We start from the raw sequence: 16,782 nt of genomic DNA on the forward strand, positions 1-16,782 counted from the left end.
TGGGATGGGTTTGAAACCAGTGGTCTGGCCAGAGAAGTCCGCGCCGGGGGAAGTCCCGGGTGGCCCTGTGCCGCCCTCCTCTGAGCCCCAGTAGCAGGGATTTCCCTTCCTCTGCAGGAGAACTACAATGTGGGGGAAGAGCCTCACTGACTCCTCCCTGAGCAACCATTCTGAGCCTCAGTTTCTCGAACCGTTGCAAGATGTCATAGACTGCGTCCCTAGTAAGCAGCCTCTGAGCGTGAGATGTGAGTTCTGGGGAGAGCTCTTGGAGACAGCGCTGTGATGGTTTGAGGAAGCAGGTCGGGGCGTGGAGAGGTGAGGGGAACAGCTACTGTAACCTGAGTCTGGGCTCATCCCACGGGGAGGACCCTGGAATTGTCCCTGGTGGAGGCGAGGGGCCCAGCATCTGCGGGAGCAGTCTCTGAGTGCGCGCCACCCTGGGTGTTGATGTGGGATTGCCTGGGGCAGCTGGGTGTGCAGACTCCATGGGGGACCCAGCTCTCAGCGCTCCGGTCCTGTTTGTTTCTGCCCCGTTGGAAGTGACTACTACTCGCAGGGAACCACCCAGCCTTGGTCTTATTGCAGGATTCCTTACTCCCTTCTCCCAGTGTTTGGGTGACTAAAGACTGGGGCCACAACCACAAGGGGCAAAGGTTCCTTTGCGGCCAGAGTGAAATATGCTCTCAGCAGGGCGGGGCCCAGGCTCTCGGACACTGGGTGATGCAGAGAGAAGTTGCTTTCCCGCTGGCCAGACGGCAGCTGGTGAAGCTTCTTTTGCCTGCCTCCCCTCCCAAGCCCTTGACGAGTTCTGTGCACAAGAGTGACCTCAGGTACTCCAAGGGCAACCCCAGGGATGGGAACACAGGTGGGGCCAGCCCTCACTCCTGGGGCATTTCTCTGGGAACAAGATGGCTGAGTTAGGGGACCCCTGCTGCCCACCACGCACTCCAGCCTCCTTTGCCCACATTTCCAAGGCACCCACCTGACAAGGGTGATCATTTCCAGCACAAAGAGATGCTGTGGTCCTGGGATTTTAGTATCAAGTAGAGATGAAGTGAGAGAACCCAGCGAAACTCCTTTCCGGAGCTGGTGTCAGAAGCACGGGGTTTAGATGGGGCCATTTAAGAACGTCACCGTTATGTTCGAGGAGAAGGGCTCGACCTGGAATATATCCCAGTTTATGTGACGCCTTCTGTTATAATGGAGCTGCACTCTGTTCATAAAATTACAAGTGTCTCCCAGGAAGAGGGTGAGTCGGATGCTATGCCACACCGTCCCTGACAAGTTTATTTTGGTCCAGGTCAGAGCATGATTATTATACCCTACTGGAAAAAAAATAAATTGACATTTTAGAGTGGAAATCACATCGTTTCTGGGCGGTATGCGTGCTGGCTGTGTGCAGATATTATGTGTCCCTGCAGTCACGAAGCAATTTACGCGCTGGGGTGGGGTTCCCACAGGGTAGTGCCCGGCGCTCCCCGGAGAGCGGCTTGATTGGGTGTGAAACAGCCCTGCTCCCTGGGCGCCATCCGGCCCGTGGGACTGGTTACAAAGCCACAGACCCCGCCCCATTCCAGGGGCAGGGATGCTGGGCCACACCCCTCCAAAGCCCTGGGCCCGGCCCCCTGCTCCCTCTGCTCTGTCCTCGCCCCAGACCCCTTCCCCGGGCAGGCTCGCGGCCACCTCCCTGTGCCTGACCGTGTGTTTTCCTGCTCCGATAAGACAAAAGCCTGGATGGCCATCATCCTCTGCGTGCCTAGCAACTGCTTTAGTCCCCAGGACCCAGAAGCCATCACCCATCCTGAGGCGAGGCGTCCAGGGCTCGCAGCGCCTGGCTCTCGGGGTCAGGAGAGAAGCCCCTCGCTCCTCCAGTTCGAGACGGCTTTGAGCACAATTCACAGGGCCGCTTCTCAGCAGGCCAGCCTGTCGTGTTACAAAGCGGGGAGCGAACCCGTGGCAGCTTTGGGGGGATGGGAGCCTGTCCTCACTGGCAGGGAAGTCCAGCAGGGCCGGAGTGTTCACAAGCGGACGGCAGAGGAAGCTGGAACACAGAGAACCGGGCCAGGCACTGAGCTGACGGGGCTTTTTACGGCGACCCTTGTTGTCACCCCAGCACAACAAAGGAGCACCCAGAAGTCTTTTTTGTGCCATGTCCTCCACAAATCTACAGGCAGTTCTGATGAGATGATCGGTCAATGCTTTCCACCCAGGCTTGCAGGGCTGTAGACTGGGGGGCCTGACAAAGCCAGCAGCCAGGGGCACCCCAGACCCCCAAGTGCGGGCCCCCTAGTAGCCAGGCGCCGTCCCAGCACTGCTGCAGCCGGGAGGAAGCGGGCTGTCAAGCAGGCGCTGCTGCTGGCTCGTTTCGCCCGTTCACACGCTGGCTCTCTGCGGTGAGAGCCCCACCCGCGGGGGCACAGCCGGGCGCGAGCTGACCGCGGGGCTCCTCCGGGGCCCTGCGCCTCCGTCTCAGGAATTGACCCGGCTGCCTCCTCCGTCTCTGTGCCTGCTTCCCCACCGTCTCATCGGTGTCCTTGCTAATTCGACAGAGTTATTACCTGATTAATATCCCCTGTGATAGAAGCGTTCCTGGCTGAGCTGTAGCCTCCATCGACAATCTGCAGGTGATGGAAACATTATGTTCAGTTCAGTAGCAATTGATGGAAATGGTCTCTTGTCTTCTGCGGCTGATTGGCTTTGTAATGGCGGCTTAATAATGTAAATATCACTTGTTTTCTTCTCAAGATGAATTGGCTTCTGATTTGCTAAGCCCAAGGCTCTCCGGGCTTTTTCATATCCTTGTCTCTTCTCATGAGATTGAAGGTGAGGTGTCCTTATTTTGCCATACTTTGCACGTGCACACACGCACGCACACACGCACACATACACACACAGGTTTCGAATCAGTGGTTGAAGAAAACACATTATTCTTTCAACCAGCTGTTGATTATAAAAGATGAGCGCTAACACTTCTTAAAAATAATCTAATCTAACCCCTAAGTAGTACTGGTGATGAAACAGGCAGCCCAAGGCAGTTAGTAAGTAACTTACTCACATGCACACAGAGAGTCAGAGATTTCGGAAGTTTGAAAAGAACGGCTCTGATACTGGGATTCATGAGAAGAAATGTCTGGCCCTTGTCCAGTTCCTGGCACCTGGTTTCTGTGGCGAGTGAAGAGGTGTCTCTTGTGATGTTAATGCGGCGATTTGGGGATGGCACTGAGGGGTGGTGGCTGCTTGCGGGGCGTGGGAGCTGGCGAATCCTGTGATTATCAGGTTGGAATTTTCATGGAACTTTCAGTCTCCCCCGTCCCACTGTCACCTCCTGGGAGGGGCCAGGGCTGGATGGAGATCGAGTTCAATCACCAATGGTCAGTGTTTCAATCATGCTGCATTAAAACCGCCATTAAATCATGCTGCCAATCAAGCCGCCATTAAAACCAAAGAGGAAAAAAAAAAGCGCAGGGTTCAGGGAGCTTCCGTGTCTGTGAACACGTGGAGGTTCACGGACAGCGGAGACGGTGGGCACAGAGGCCCTGCCTCGGCTTCTTTGCACCTTGGTCCTCACAAGTCTTCCAGTTGGCTGTTTCTGAAATACATCTTTTTGTAATAAACTGGTGATCTCTCTGCGCATTGTGAGCCACTATAGCAAATTAATAAACCCCAGGAGGGGTCGTGGGCACCTCAGATCTGGAGCCAGTCAGTCAGAAGCACAGGTGACAACCCGCCCTGCAGTTGGCATCTGAAACTGGGAGTCGGGGACAGTCGTGTAGGATCTCCAGGTAGATCGTGTCAGAATCTGCGGGACACCCAGCTGATGTCGAACTGCTCGGTGTGAGAAGAGCCCACCAGCGAGAGTTGGGTCAGAACCGTAAGGGCTCTGCAGTTTTCCTTCTCTGCTGAGGGTTCCTCTCCTGTCGCGCGTGCACGCCACGCGTGTATCTGGGTGCAATACGCAGAGTGAGACACACACCGCACTGTTATTTACGTTCATTCCAGGACTCACTGTCTGCGTCCACTGGGATGATGGGGTGTTTTGGGCCTTCCTTTTATTGATGTGGTGTGTCACCCCCGGACTTGCTGCCAAGGTACAGTGCTGTGAAACTGACGGACCCACCCTCTAGGGCTGAGTGGAAGTTAAGTAAGCTCGGGGCCACATGACAGGGTGGCCAACACCCTCCTTCCCGGCCGGTTCTCAGAATCTCCCTCTGTGGGCGGCCCCACCTGTCCCGCCACCTGCCACCTGTGAGCTCCGGGCCCCTGCCCTGTGCGGTGTGGGTACCACAGCCCCTCCTGCCCTCCCCATGTCTGTCCAAAATCCTTCGATCCAGGCTGGCCCCTCAGAACCCAGCCACCCTTACAATTCTCTTCTCTTTTATATTCTTGTCCTCTTTTGTCAAGAAGGCTGGGGCTCCTTGCCTCCCAAGGTAACAAAACCAAAACTGACAAACCAATCTGAGCCAGTAGGAAAAACCCAGGACTTCTCGGACTCTCACTGCCCAAATCCTTCCCAGCCAGAGAGCAGAGCCTGGGCGGTGACCACATAAGGACGAGGGGGTGTTTGCAGGGAAGGCAGCAGTGGTGCGGCGGGCGGGCGGGCAGAAAGATGGAGAGGAGCGTTTTGCTGCATTTGGAGCAGCCCCTCGGCCCCACGCCAACGGGCCTGGAACCATATAGTGGATGCTGAGTTATGCCTGTAAGACATTCTTCCAACCTGCCCATCGAGGGGAGGGAAAAACAGCTACTTGTCAAAATCTGCATGAACAGGAGTCTTGGAAGGGAAAGGCAATAATTAATTTCCTCCATTAATACAAGACATTACCCACAGCCACACACGGTCCTTCATAACTGTCAAACCCCTCTCCTGCCCGTCACCAAGCAGCCACAGCTCGGTGACAGATGGGAGCCATCTCGGAATCGCACGGTGTCTCCAGTCTCGTGTCTGTCTGTCCAGACCCCAGACAGAGCGCGGGTGGGCGGCTGCAGAGAGCTGCTTCTGTCTGCTTAGGGGTCAGCGGCCGCAGGCCCCGGGCTGGACCCCTGCCCGTCCCCGCGTGCTCATCAGGTTCCGGGCCTGGACCGTCTTCAGGCCTCCTGGGTGCGGACGGGCTCGCTAGGTTACGCAATTCCACAGGCGGCCTTGGAGACCATCGGGAGCAACTGTTTTACTCGATAGGGAGGGAGAGGAGCCGGCGCTGGGCAAGCTAAAACCGCGGACTCAGAATCGCGCAGCACGTCAGTGGCAAAGCGGAAGTCAGGCCCCAGGGCACAGCGGTTTCCCCCACTTACTCTCATCGCCGTAGGAGGCCGTGTGTGATGTGGCTTCCATGGTGACGAGGCCAGGAAGACAGACGCCACTGGTGAGAGTTCGGCTCAGTAAGAGGCCAGGCTGGATGGTAGGAGGGACGTGGACCTGCCTGGAACAGCACGAGGTGCAGGTACGAGGGTCCACGACAAGGCAGTTTCCAAAGAGAGCCCCGTGACATGACCTGCTCCTGCCCCGGGCAGAGGCTGCTGCGCACACGGCCCCTAACCCGCTCCGCCCGGCGTGCCCCGAGCGCTGAGCACTGGGGCCAAGCCACCTCCCCGGGACGCTCGGGAGCCCAGGCCGCACGCACTGCGACGTGTGCAGGGCCTTCGGCGTGGCCTGCACGCCAAGTGCTCTTGGTTTGGCGGCTCCTCCGCCTGGAAGCTACTGTGAGTGTCAGTGAGCACGGCTGGCGAGGACCACTGCCGCGCGCCGGGAACTGACGTGGGGTGAGGGTGACGGGAGAGGATAAAAGGGAAGGGAGGAGAGAGGAGGAGGGGTCAGCCTGCATCCTGGCCTCGTCCGCAGACACCGGCCTGCACTCTGCCTCCCAACTGCTGCTCCCCAGCAGCTTCAACCGGGCTGCTTCACAGGGTGCCAGGCAGTCCAGAAGGCGCAGGCCCGGCGTCTGAATGCTGGGACTCAGGCCTTCGAGCCCCAGCTGGGCTTCCTCCCTGGGGGCTGCAGCGCCAACCCCGCCCTGGGCGGCTCCAGCTCCAGGCTGCCCTCTGCTCTGTCCTCCCAGAGAAGACATGGCTGGTGCGCCCAGAGCCCCAGGAGAGCTTAGTGCTTGGGGCCACGCTGACCCTCGTCCCACAGAGCTCAACAGCCGAGGACCACGCCCCATGTGGGGACCAGATCACTGCCTTTGGTCCCACTTGGTGGCCAGGACTTTCCCTGGGAGGGAAGTACTGGGGCCGCGTGGACTAACACCCAAGCACACTGTTGAGACCAGAAGGAAAGCTGGTGTCCGCTGAGAGCTGGCTGTCCAGACAAACCTAACCGCAAGGTCACCTGCCTATAAAAACAACCAGCTTTCTGGGCATTACTCTGCAAATCCACGATCCCCAGGGGTCGGAGCCATCGCGGGTTATGTGGAAGGAAAGTTTTAACTCCCCAAAGGCAAGCAAGAGGCCACGCATTTGCTCTGATGTTGCTCTGTGATTAGACATAATGTGAAGCTTTTGGAGCCACTTGCCTCCAACAGATTCTGGCCCTGAAGGTCTGCCGTGTGCTCAGAAGTCAGTTTTCCAAAGTGCCCTCGGGGAACTGTGGTGCTGGACGCCCACTGGCCGGACGCACGGCGGCATCTCCATCCGTCCCTAGTCTGGTCTCCTTTGAGGAACGGGCCTGGGGCACGGGTCCAGCCTGCTTGCGCTGACACCGGCAAGGCCGGGCCGCGCTCGCTGAGGACCTGTGTGCAGTGGAGGAAGCAGTCTCTGTTCAGTGCCTTCAGCAGCACTTTTAAAGCAGTAGTTTATTTAGGCCAGAGCACAGACTGCATTGCACTTTGTCATTGTTAGTAGAGAAATAACCCTGTCGGTTCAGAGTACAGATAACAGTAATAAAGGAGGAAGACAACGAGATTAGTGAAAACGCTTCAAATGCCCCAAACGTTTTGTAAATAACATTGCTGTTCAAGCTCTGCTTTTGAAAGTCATTTTCTGTTTTTCTTTGTTTTTTCCTTCAGCCTCTGTGTTTTGGTCTGAACTGTTTGTGTCTGTTTATAGTTAGTGCTTTTTAGAATGTTAAGTGTCAGCTCCATCTTTAATCTGAAGAGACCAACCTGTTCTCCAAATGGATGTAGGCGTCTGTCCTCAGCCGTCTGCCCGCCTGGGTGTGGAATCCTGGCTTTCCGCTTTCTGCATCCTCCTCCGCGCCGTCCCTCCCTGTCTGTCTGTCTCTGCCCGCCTGCCTGCCTGCGTCCCCCTCCTGCCCTCTCCCTCTGGCGCACACCCTGCACTTTCTCTCAAGGGGAGCGTGTCACGTCCTCTCGGGGACCCTGACTCTGTCACTCACTCAGGTCCCCTCCTTCTGGGTAAACAGTATCGTCTGGAGTCCAAAAATCCCCTCCTACTGAGCCCATCTGAGGAGGAGAACGTACATGACACCAAGCTGAACACACGTCTTCTCTGTGCTTTGGAAAGAGGCTGCCCGGCCTTCACGCCCCGCTGGGGGCCCGGGCCTCCCTGTCCACTGCGGGCCGAGGAAGGGCAGTCGGCAGGGCCCCGCAAGCCCCGGCTGTCATTGCCTGCCGCTGCGCCAGGGGCCCGTTTCCGGCATCCCCTATGGACACGATGGATGTAGGTCCTTCATGGAGGCCGGCGACCGTCCACAGGAGGCCCAGGGCACAGGCTTGCTGGCTGCTGGGCCTGAGCGCCTTCTCGGCAGAGGAGGGCCGGCAGCCCACCCGTGGAACGGGGCTCTGGGAGAGAGGGGCCGCAGGAGTCCTCGCCATGCTGACTGCGCTGTCCTCCTGGCTGTGAATGGCAGTCCCCGAGGAGGTTTGGGACGAAGCTGAGGCAGGGCCCCCGGCCAGCCCAGCCAGGCTGAGCAGGAGCCCAGGGTCTGTCTTTCCAGTGCCCCCGGGCGGCCCTTCCCTGTCACTGGGGCAGCCATGCCAGCCCACCCTGCCTCCCAGACCTCCCTGCAGGGGCACTCCTCCATGTCTCCTGTCCCGTCCCTGCCCCACCCGTCCTCACGTCCCCTCTGTCTTGGCTTTTGTCCTCCCGGGAAAGAGAGCCCAGTGTGTCAGTCTGTCCTTCTGGACAGTCCTTCTGCACGAGTCACCAGGGTCCTTCCCATCTGTGTCCTCCTCTGCAGTCCCGTCAATAACGGGGAAAGATTTGGGAAACTCACCACTGCCAGGGATCTCAGCAGGGCCCCCTGGCACCCCGGCCCCACTGGAAGCCCAGTCCACCCTCCCAGTGGCACGCTGACCCTGTCGCCAGCCAGCTCACTTCAGCCGCCGGGAAGGCTGCCCGCAAGCCCGCCCAGGTGGGGCAGGCCACCCCTCCCGTGGGGAAGGTCCCAGCGGCCCCAGCCTGAGAAAAGTTTTCGGACTCCAAGACAGAGAGCTTCTGTCACCACCAGCAAGTAAGATGTCCACTCGGAGGCTCTGACCCAAGCCAGGCGGCTTTAGCGCAACCAGGTGCTCGTGTTAATTACGGGGCATGAAGCGGTGGGTCTGTCGCACCCTGCCTTGTGCTGAAGGGGTGTCTCCGGGGCTGGGAGCCAGCAAGGAAGGGCTGGGCCGCTGTCCGCGCCCCGGTTTAATTAAGGAGGGGGCCCAGGTTGCTCGTGGCCAGCAGGGTTCTGAGGAGAGGCCGGGGCGGGGAGGTGCGTGTGCACAGGAGACTGGCAGAGAGAGAGAAGACTGAAAGGGGGGAGAGTTGTGGGGGGACTCGGGGTTCCCAAACCCCAGCCGTCACACAGAGTGTGAACAAACCCCATATTTTAGCCTCCATGGACGCACCAGGGGACCGTAAAGCGGCGGACGTGACTCCTTCTCGACGTGCTTACAGTTGAGAGAGCGGTGAAGTCACACGGGCAGCAAGGGCTAACAGCGCAGGGCCACCCTATCCCCAGCGCAGACACCTGCCCCTATTCCAAACTCAGGCATGTTCTGAGGTTTCTGTCTTTCGAAAGAAGGAGGCTCTGGTGTCCGGGGGTATGTGATGGAGAAGATGCCAGGGGAGCTGGAGGAAGAGGGGGACCCTATTCCCAGCCCGCAGATTCCAGACAGGGGCAGGTAGCTCCCCTGTGCTCGTTTCTCCGCGCCCTCACTCCTGCCCCCCCCCGTGGGAGGTGGGTGACCAGTGTGACCGGTGAGGGGATTTGCTCAGACAGCCGTGGACCTGGGGAAGCAGGGAGAAGGCCACCGCCTGCCCACAAGGGAGGCTGGTTCCATCACCCTCCCCTCCTGGTCCACTCGCTTGGGTCCTGGAGGTCCTGCCAACCCTGGACTCTCCGTCAAGGCAGCCCTTGCTCTCAGGTCCAGTCTCCGGCCTGTGGTCAGTCCTGGAGCTGAGTCCTCCCACTGCACGTGCCCAGCTGTCCTGAGTCCAGAGGGAGAAGGCCAGGAGCCCTGTCCTCTCGGACGCCAAGCCCAGCCTGCAAGCCAGCTCGACAGCAGGGAGGCTGCCGCTCTGACCTGCTGGTGACTCACTATATGTGATGGTGATGGCGTCTTCTGGCCAGAATCCTGGAGAGGGAGGGCTGAGCAGCAGGGTCTGGGCACACATCCCTACCTTGTCCTGGGCACCTCGAGGGCACAGAAGCAGAGGGAGGGGCCCGCTTCGGACACTTCCTTTCCTTGGCCTTGACCGGCTCCAGACCTTGAAGGCAGGATTTCCAGCAAGTACACAACATGCCGATCAACCCACACTTTTTTCTAAGCACACAGCACCTTCCTTACAGGAGTAAAGCCAGTTCTTTGATAGTGTGACTGGCTGCCCAGCTTTGGTGAGTGGGCGAGAGACCATCCATCTCCAAGGTCGATCACAGAGCCTCACAGGTTGGCAGGTGTGCATGGTCCTCTGGGCATCTGATTCCAGGTCCAAGGCCGGCACCAGTAGCAATGGTCTATAGGAGCGCCTTTGGCTGGGCAGCAGGGCACTCATTTCTTGTCTTTCCAGAAGCCCTGCCCCGCGCGCCCACGGCCCCTGGGTGACCCACGCTCCCCGCCCCCCCGGCTTCCTTCTGGCCGTGTCCTTCCTCGCTCACCCAAGTTCTGCTTCCTTGGGCCTTTCTTCCCCAAGCGCTCTCGTCTCTGTGCCGGCGCCTCCTGACCTTCTCAACCCTTCCCACCCACTTCCCCCCGGCACCTGCCCCTGGCCTGTGTCACCGTGACTCACCCCTGACAGGTCCCCTGGCAAAAGCTGTGACAGGTGCCAACCTTTCACCTCACAGAGCATCTTCCCCAGACAGAGCAGCAGCTTTCGGTGGCTGATGAGGAGGGACGGAGCGGCCGGGCACCTTGCTGGCGAATTTTAATCCTTCCCGAGGGAGGAGCCAGGCAGGGCTTGGGTCCTTGGGAGGACAGGGTCTCAGATGACATGAACAATCTAGCGAAGGAACGGGCCTCCCCTGGAATTGTCCCCGGGGACCGTCGCGGGGGGGGGGGGGTGGAGTCTGTCAGGGACAATTTTCCCAAAAGGTGGAAGGCTGAAACTGTTGACCCTTCAGGGTACTTCCAACTCGATAATTCTGAGGAATTGGCTGAGGAAAGGAAGGGACAATTGGGCTGAGAAACAGCCGGCGCAGAGGGACAGGACACGAAGGGAGAGTGGGGAAGAAGGTCTGGAAGGGCCCAGATCTTCCCTGGACTTCCTCGTCGCACTCTTCATCCCCGATGCCCGGGGGCTCCTCCATCTCCAGCCCCCAAGTCCGACCCGCCGTCCCTCACTAGAGGGACCTCAAAACAGTTAAGAATGGAAGCAGAGCCTGGGGGAGGGAAAGGTCAAGTCCCCTGGTTCCAGGCCCATGGACTGCGGGCTCCCCACGGTCAAGGCCCTGGCCTCCCGCTGCCTCTCCAGCCCACAGCGCCCAGCCCAGCCCCTCCTCATGGCAGGGGTGAGTGAAATACCCACAGGGGGCATCGGGGACAGCAGGTGGGGCCAGGGAGCCTTGGTCCGCAGGAGTGGGTCTGCCCTTGGGCTTCTGACATGGAGCTGACCCTGCTCCCTACGTTCTGTGACTGTCACACCAGGTTGTGCATCCCTGCAGGGAGGCCCCCCTGTGCCCACCGGGCTCGGCCCAACCCCAGGCACGCACCCTGCACCCGAGGGGTCTTGGTCCAGGGACCTCCCACAGCCCCCAATAAATGGCCCGTTTGTATCCTTGCAGAACTTCGTCTCACTAATATAGTGGATCGAACCTGCCTCCTTCTAAGCCTCCTCTGTGGGAAAAAAGAGCCCCCGCTTTTTAATATATTTCTGCCAGGGATTCAGAGCCCACTCACTTCTGTCTCTGGTCGCGCCGTTCGGGGCCGTCTGAACGCGCAGCGCACGCTCCCGCGCCTCTGGGTGACGGGCTCATGGCCAGACTTGTCCTTGTCACCGTGAAGCAGAACTGGGGGGCAGGCCTGGAGCTCCTGCTTTCATACGTTTTCTCAGGAAAAAAACAATTATAGTCTTATAGTCTTTTTTAAAAAATATCCCTTTTGAATGTGTTTTCAGAATCTGCTGTGATCCTGAGGGCATCTTGCCTGCACCCCGTCTGCCTTTCTGTCCTTCCTCAGCCCCGTGTGATACAGGAACATGGGGCGTGAGAGGACGGCCAGGTCCCAGGTCCCAGGTCCCAGGTCTCAGGTCTCAGGCGAGTCCCTGGGACGCACCCTGTCGAGTGAGGGTCCTTGGCTTCACACAGGGAAGAATTCAGGAGCGAGCCGTTGTAGAGTGACGGTGGGTTTATTCAGAGAGATGCACGCTCCACAGACAGCGTGCGGGCCGTCTCCGAAGGGCAGAGAGAGCCACGGGCTTAGGAGATGCGTGTTTCGCAGGCAGAGCGTGGGCCCCCGTGGCAGGTGAGAGGTGGCAGCCTCAGCGCTGGGGCGTCTAGGACGGTGAGATGGGCCGTGAGGTGCGGGGGTGTGTACTCTTCATGGGCCCAGTGATGTCACGTGCTCACAAGTGGGAGAGTTAGGCCAGCTACTTTCAGGAAGAGGCTGGGGTCCCCGTGAACTGGGCCATCACCCACTTTGTGACCCTTTATGGTCAGCTCAGAGCTGCCACGGCGCCTGTGGGAGGGCCATTTCCCATGACCGTGTGTTACGATGAGCATAGGATGAAGGTCAGGGTCTCCTGGGAGCCAGACCTCCCACCACCTTGGTGCTCATGGCTGCGCGGTTCCCTTAGTGGCTGTGCCGGCCCCCTCCCTCCTGTCGCGCCAGCGCCTTCCTCTCCTCCCCCTCCCGTCCTGCCCCGTGGTCGGCCGCCGGCCTTCCTGGCAGCAAAGAGGATTCAAACGTTTTCTGCTTCCTGCGCTTTGTCGGCAGCAGACTCAGGACTTCACGCGGCTGCCAGACCTGGGGAGGGCGGGGAAGGCCTTCAACCCGGCAGTTTCCCGGGTCTCCAGGCATTTAGCAAACTAGATTTGTTCTGCTTTAAAACTCTCACCTGGTATTCAAAGCAGTGAAGAGAATGGCATGTTGGCCCCCTTCCCTGGGCTCAAGGTGGGGAGGCTTCTCAACAGCCTTTCCTAGCAAAGGAAACTGTGTTTGAGTGAATGCACATTTTACTGTAAGATCGTGAAGACTCAGAGGAAACTTGAGCTTCGAGGGTCCAGACCTTCAAGGGTCCAGCCTGGATGTGCCCTGTGAAGCTCTGCCCTCCAGAGAGAGGGTCCCAACAGGAGGGGCACTCAGGAAATGGGGCCGACCAGCTGTCCACAGGCCCAGAGCCCTGGGGAACCAGGTGCGGGCTGCAGGCTGTTGGCAGAGCGGGTGGGGCCGTGCAGCCTCAGCGACCAGAGTGTGCGCCCCAGGCCAGCGGCGCAGGCATGCTGGGACACTTGCTAGCAGTACAGAAGGCCCGGTGCCACGCTGGACCCCCGCGTCCAAATCTCTCTCTGTATATGTATGCATGTGTATATATACATATATACACATACACAAAATGTCTCACAAGGATTTACTTGCAAATTAAAATTCAAGATCCACTTAATTTATAGAAAGACTTGAAATTCATTTTCTCACTCAGTGAGGTGGTATGGTCGTAGCGACCCCCATTTTGTGTGAAGCAGTCTGTTCCTTCCCCTCTCTTGGCCGTTGCAAGCCATGCAGCCTCTGCAGACCCAGGATGTTCTATGAATTGCAAGCTTCACAAGCACCTGAGAATACAGCCATCAGAACATCCCACGAAGCCGGGTAATCAACCCATGTTAGCGTTGACTTTCCACTGTGGAGTAAGGTTACCAGGGGTCTGTCCTTCGGGGCTCACAGGTTTACTTTGTTTGCAAATGTTTACTGAGCACTTGCCCCGGAGCAGGCAAGAAGGGCTTTTCATTCATCATCCCCCACCTGCCTCCTCCAGGACAGTTTGAAACCTACCAGCTGCCTTGTGCCTGTTTGTATTAAAGTGTTAGGAGGTCGCCTGTTTCTCCCACAGGTGGTCGGTCGTCTGTATTCCGCCTGCAAAGGCATCGCTACGTAGTGAGAAGTTGGCACGCCCGTGCTAAATGCCCTCACGTCATCCCCTCACTTTTATTATATTTCTGATCGTGACAATTCTCTTTAAGAGACTATCAAAGCGTAGTAACGCGCTGTGGTGTTTCACACGTGCTTTCTTAGTGAAGCCTCATAGTAGTCCCATCAGGAAACTAGCGGGGCCCCTTTTATCAAATAGTCTAAGAAGTTAAAGTCACGCGGACAAAAAAACACATTGATTCAACCCTCAAGCAGGGAGTTTCTTTCTTCCAGCGCCAAATGTTGAGGCCAACCCAGTGTCTGTCATCCTTGACTTGGTGTTCAAACCCCCCCCCCTTTTTTTTCTAATTTTTTTTTAATCACACCCGTTTTTGATGGCTCTTTGTAGACTTTCTCCTGTAAGCTCTGGACAGGAATGCAGTCAGGGCCCTGGTTTCACAGTTTCTCGCCTGTTTCTGCCTGTCTTTCCCCCCAGAGGGCCAGGGCTTTGTGAGCGAGGACGAGTACCTGGAGATCTCGGACATCAAGCGGGACCAGTCCGGGGACTACGAGTGCAGCGCCCTGAACGACGTGGCAGCGCCCGACGTGCGGAAAGTGAAAATCACCGTCAACTGTGAGCCGACAGCGGCTGGGGCTCCGCGGGAGGAGGGCGCCCGCGGGAAGGGGCAGTGCCGCATCCCGACAGACCCGGGTTGTGCCCGGCAGGAACGCACTTGACCAGACCGCCGGGCCCACCACTGCTCAGAGCCACATGTCCCGGGCCTGCCTGCCCCTGTCAGAGCTTTTCCCTAGTGGGGAGAAGGGTTAGCTCTGGGTTAGTTGGAAGCCTTGGGGAAGATGCTGGGGTCAATACCATATCCTCAAGCAAGAAGTTCTTTTGCCCCAAATAAATGGTGGTTTAACCGGGAAGGTGGGGTGTCCCAGTGTGCCCCTCCCCTGTCCATGGACTCACTCTGCATCTGCCCACAGACCCTCCCTACATTTCCAAAGCCAAGAACACCGGCGTCTCGGTTGGCCAGAAGGGCATGCTGAGCTGCGAAGCCCCTGCTGTGCCTGTGGCTGAGTTCCAGTGGTTCAAGGAGGACACCAGGTACCCACGACGTGGAAACAGGGCGCATCTGAAGCAGGGCTGGGGGCCTTCCCTGCACAGAAGGAGGGTGTTGCGGTCAAGGGGGAAGATACAGCAAAACCAAAATGGTTACAGCCTCCTTCGTAATAGTCTCCTCTTAGAACCAGACAGAAACAGAGGAGGCTGGGAAGTGGGCAAAATGGATCGACCTTGTTTCCGAGTCGGAGGTTAGCTGTAGACACGGCTACCTTCTGTGACCAGGACCCAGGAAGCAGCCTTGGAGCCTGGGCGCCCTTCCCTCTCCGCTCCTGGTGGAGGCCGGGGAGCTTGGGGTCTGAGGTAGACAGACTGGGTTAGCCAGAGGGAGGAGCATTTTGTGTGTGGCTTCATCTGGGGGACCTCGAGTCCCCCAGTGCCTCCTGTCCGCTGTCTAACTGTGTGTGTGGACCAGACCCGCAGCATCTTCTCCTTACGCAGACTGGCCACCGGCCTGGAAGGCGTGAGGATCGAGAACAAAGGACACATATCCACTCTGACCTTCTTCAACGTCTCAGAGAAGGATTATGGGAACTACACCTGTGTGGCCACGAACAAGCTTGGGAACACCAACGCCAGCATCACACTGTATGGTGAGTGCAGGGCGCCCGGGCGTGGGGCGCGGCCGCGGGGGCGCGGGGACTCGGAGGGAGGGGGCGGGCGCCATCTGTGTGGCCGGCGTCCATCGTGCTGCTCACCCCGCCGCCCTTAGATCCGCGCGCTCCCACTCCCAACATTCCCCCGGCAGGTGGCACGAGGGGTTCACCAGGTCTCCTGTCAAGTGAGGTTCCGTCTCACAAAAAGAGCAAAACCAGCTCTGAACCAGGCTGGCTGGTGGCTGCTGTAAATAAGACAGAAGCACGGAGCAGCCCCGCTGTAGCGCTCTCTGTTGGTCTCGGGGTAAACTTGGGTGTAATGTGGAGATCGCCTCCACCAGAAGAGCCTACGATTCTGGGGCAATGTTTAACCAAGCAGCTGCTGCCATCTTGATTCCCGTGTTGACGGTCGTGCCATGTTCTTGTCGCTGGAATGAACGGAGCAGGGGTCTGTGTCCTCGTCAGGGCGGCTGCTCTGTCCCAGCTGGACCGTCTGTCTCCTCTCTGAAGGTCTTCCCTCCCATGCGGGTGGAGAGGCCTCCAGAGCCTTGACGGCCCCCTCCGGGGAGCCCTCATCCCGCCCTCGCTCAGTTCTCACCCTGCTGTGTCCCTCCCCGTGTGCCACATGCCACCCCGCGGGCCAGCCCAGCTTGCTGTGACAGTCCGTGTGTGTGTCCGTGTTGATTTGCGGAGGCTCGGTCGGAGGGTTGCATCTGGTGAGGAGGACGAACGGGTGTCCCTTGTTCACGTGTCCCTCAGACCCTGAACAAGCTTTCCGCGTGGACGTGAACTGAGCTTTGTCCACCAACCATCTGAAATGTGTGATCTGTGTCTTCTGTTTTCTCTCCGCATTGTGTGTGCATTGTGCTGTGTGTGTCTTAGAAATAAGCCCCTCACCAGCCGTGGCAGGTGGGTAAGCATGTTCCTTCCTCCCCCTCCTGCCTGAATGCCGATGCTTTTGATTTTCAGCCTCCTTCAAAGACAGGCTTGCCTGCCCCACTCCCTGATGCATTTCTCCTTAGCGGTTAGACTGCAGGGGCTGGTGTGCACCGTTTAGGGGACAAGCATGTGGAGCATAGTGGCTTCCACTCGCATGCATAGGTCATACCGCTGTACATCTCAGAGGGAGGAGTTTTCTGCCCCCAAAACAATAAGCTTCTCCTTGGTGGCCTTTAGGAGGAGTGGGTGCTCCGCTGTTTCTGCACACAGAAGCGCCAGGGGGCACCCATCCCAGACACCACAGGGATTATCAGATGATCAGGTGATCGTCTCCATGGAGAAGTCACCTTAATACGAATGTACAATTCTCCCAGCCCAAGGCAAACAGGGCTAACAGCTTAATTCCGAAAGCTTCATTTTGAAATAGAAGCACATGGGTGATTATTCATAATGATCCTAATAACACCTTCCGTTCACCCAGTGTGTACTGGCTTCTGGGCATGCTGGGCTGTGCAGGACAGGTTATGGCCCCATTTTAAAGACGAGTAAGAGGAGGACCCAGGAGGCTAGGTGATGCTGAAGGGAGCATGCGCGGCTAGCGAACAGGTGTGATGAGACCCGGACCCAGACCCCTCCTCGGACACCGGTCTTTGCCCGGAGGGTGGCAGGGGCGCCAGGGGTCACACAC

General features: G+C 58.3%; 1 protein-coding gene across 5 annotated transcripts in view; it reads left to right on the top strand.

Annotated features, from left to right (window-relative positions):
* OPCML (opioid binding protein/cell adhesion molecule like) overlaps nucleotides 1-16,782 on the top strand; it is an 872,021-nt gene that overhangs the window by 821,991 nt on the left and 33,248 nt on the right. For 3 of the 5 annotated variants that reach the window (XR_004316937.1, XR_004316938.1, XM_032472534.1), the window contains exons 5-8: nucleotides 13,930-14,067; nucleotides 14,424-14,544; nucleotides 15,001-15,152; nucleotides 16,038-16,064. Coding sequence is in view for 3 of the 5 variants with exons in the window: in XM_032472534.1 (XP_032328425.1) it covers nucleotides 13,930-14,067; nucleotides 14,424-14,544; nucleotides 15,001-15,152; nucleotides 16,038-16,064 (438 nt within the window). In the remaining 2 variants the exon portion in view is untranslated. The remainder of the gene's footprint in view (nucleotides 1-13,929; nucleotides 14,068-14,423; nucleotides 14,545-15,000; nucleotides 15,153-16,037; nucleotides 16,065-16,782) is intronic. The other 2 variants (XM_032472535.1, XM_032472536.1) reach the window with 1 other exon arrangement.

Source organism: Camelus ferus, chromosome 33, assembly GCF_009834535.1.
Source record: "Camelus ferus isolate YT-003-E chromosome 33, BCGSAC_Cfer_1.0, whole genome shotgun sequence".
Taxonomy (NCBI): Eukaryota; Metazoa; Chordata; class Mammalia; order Artiodactyla; family Camelidae; genus Camelus; species Camelus ferus.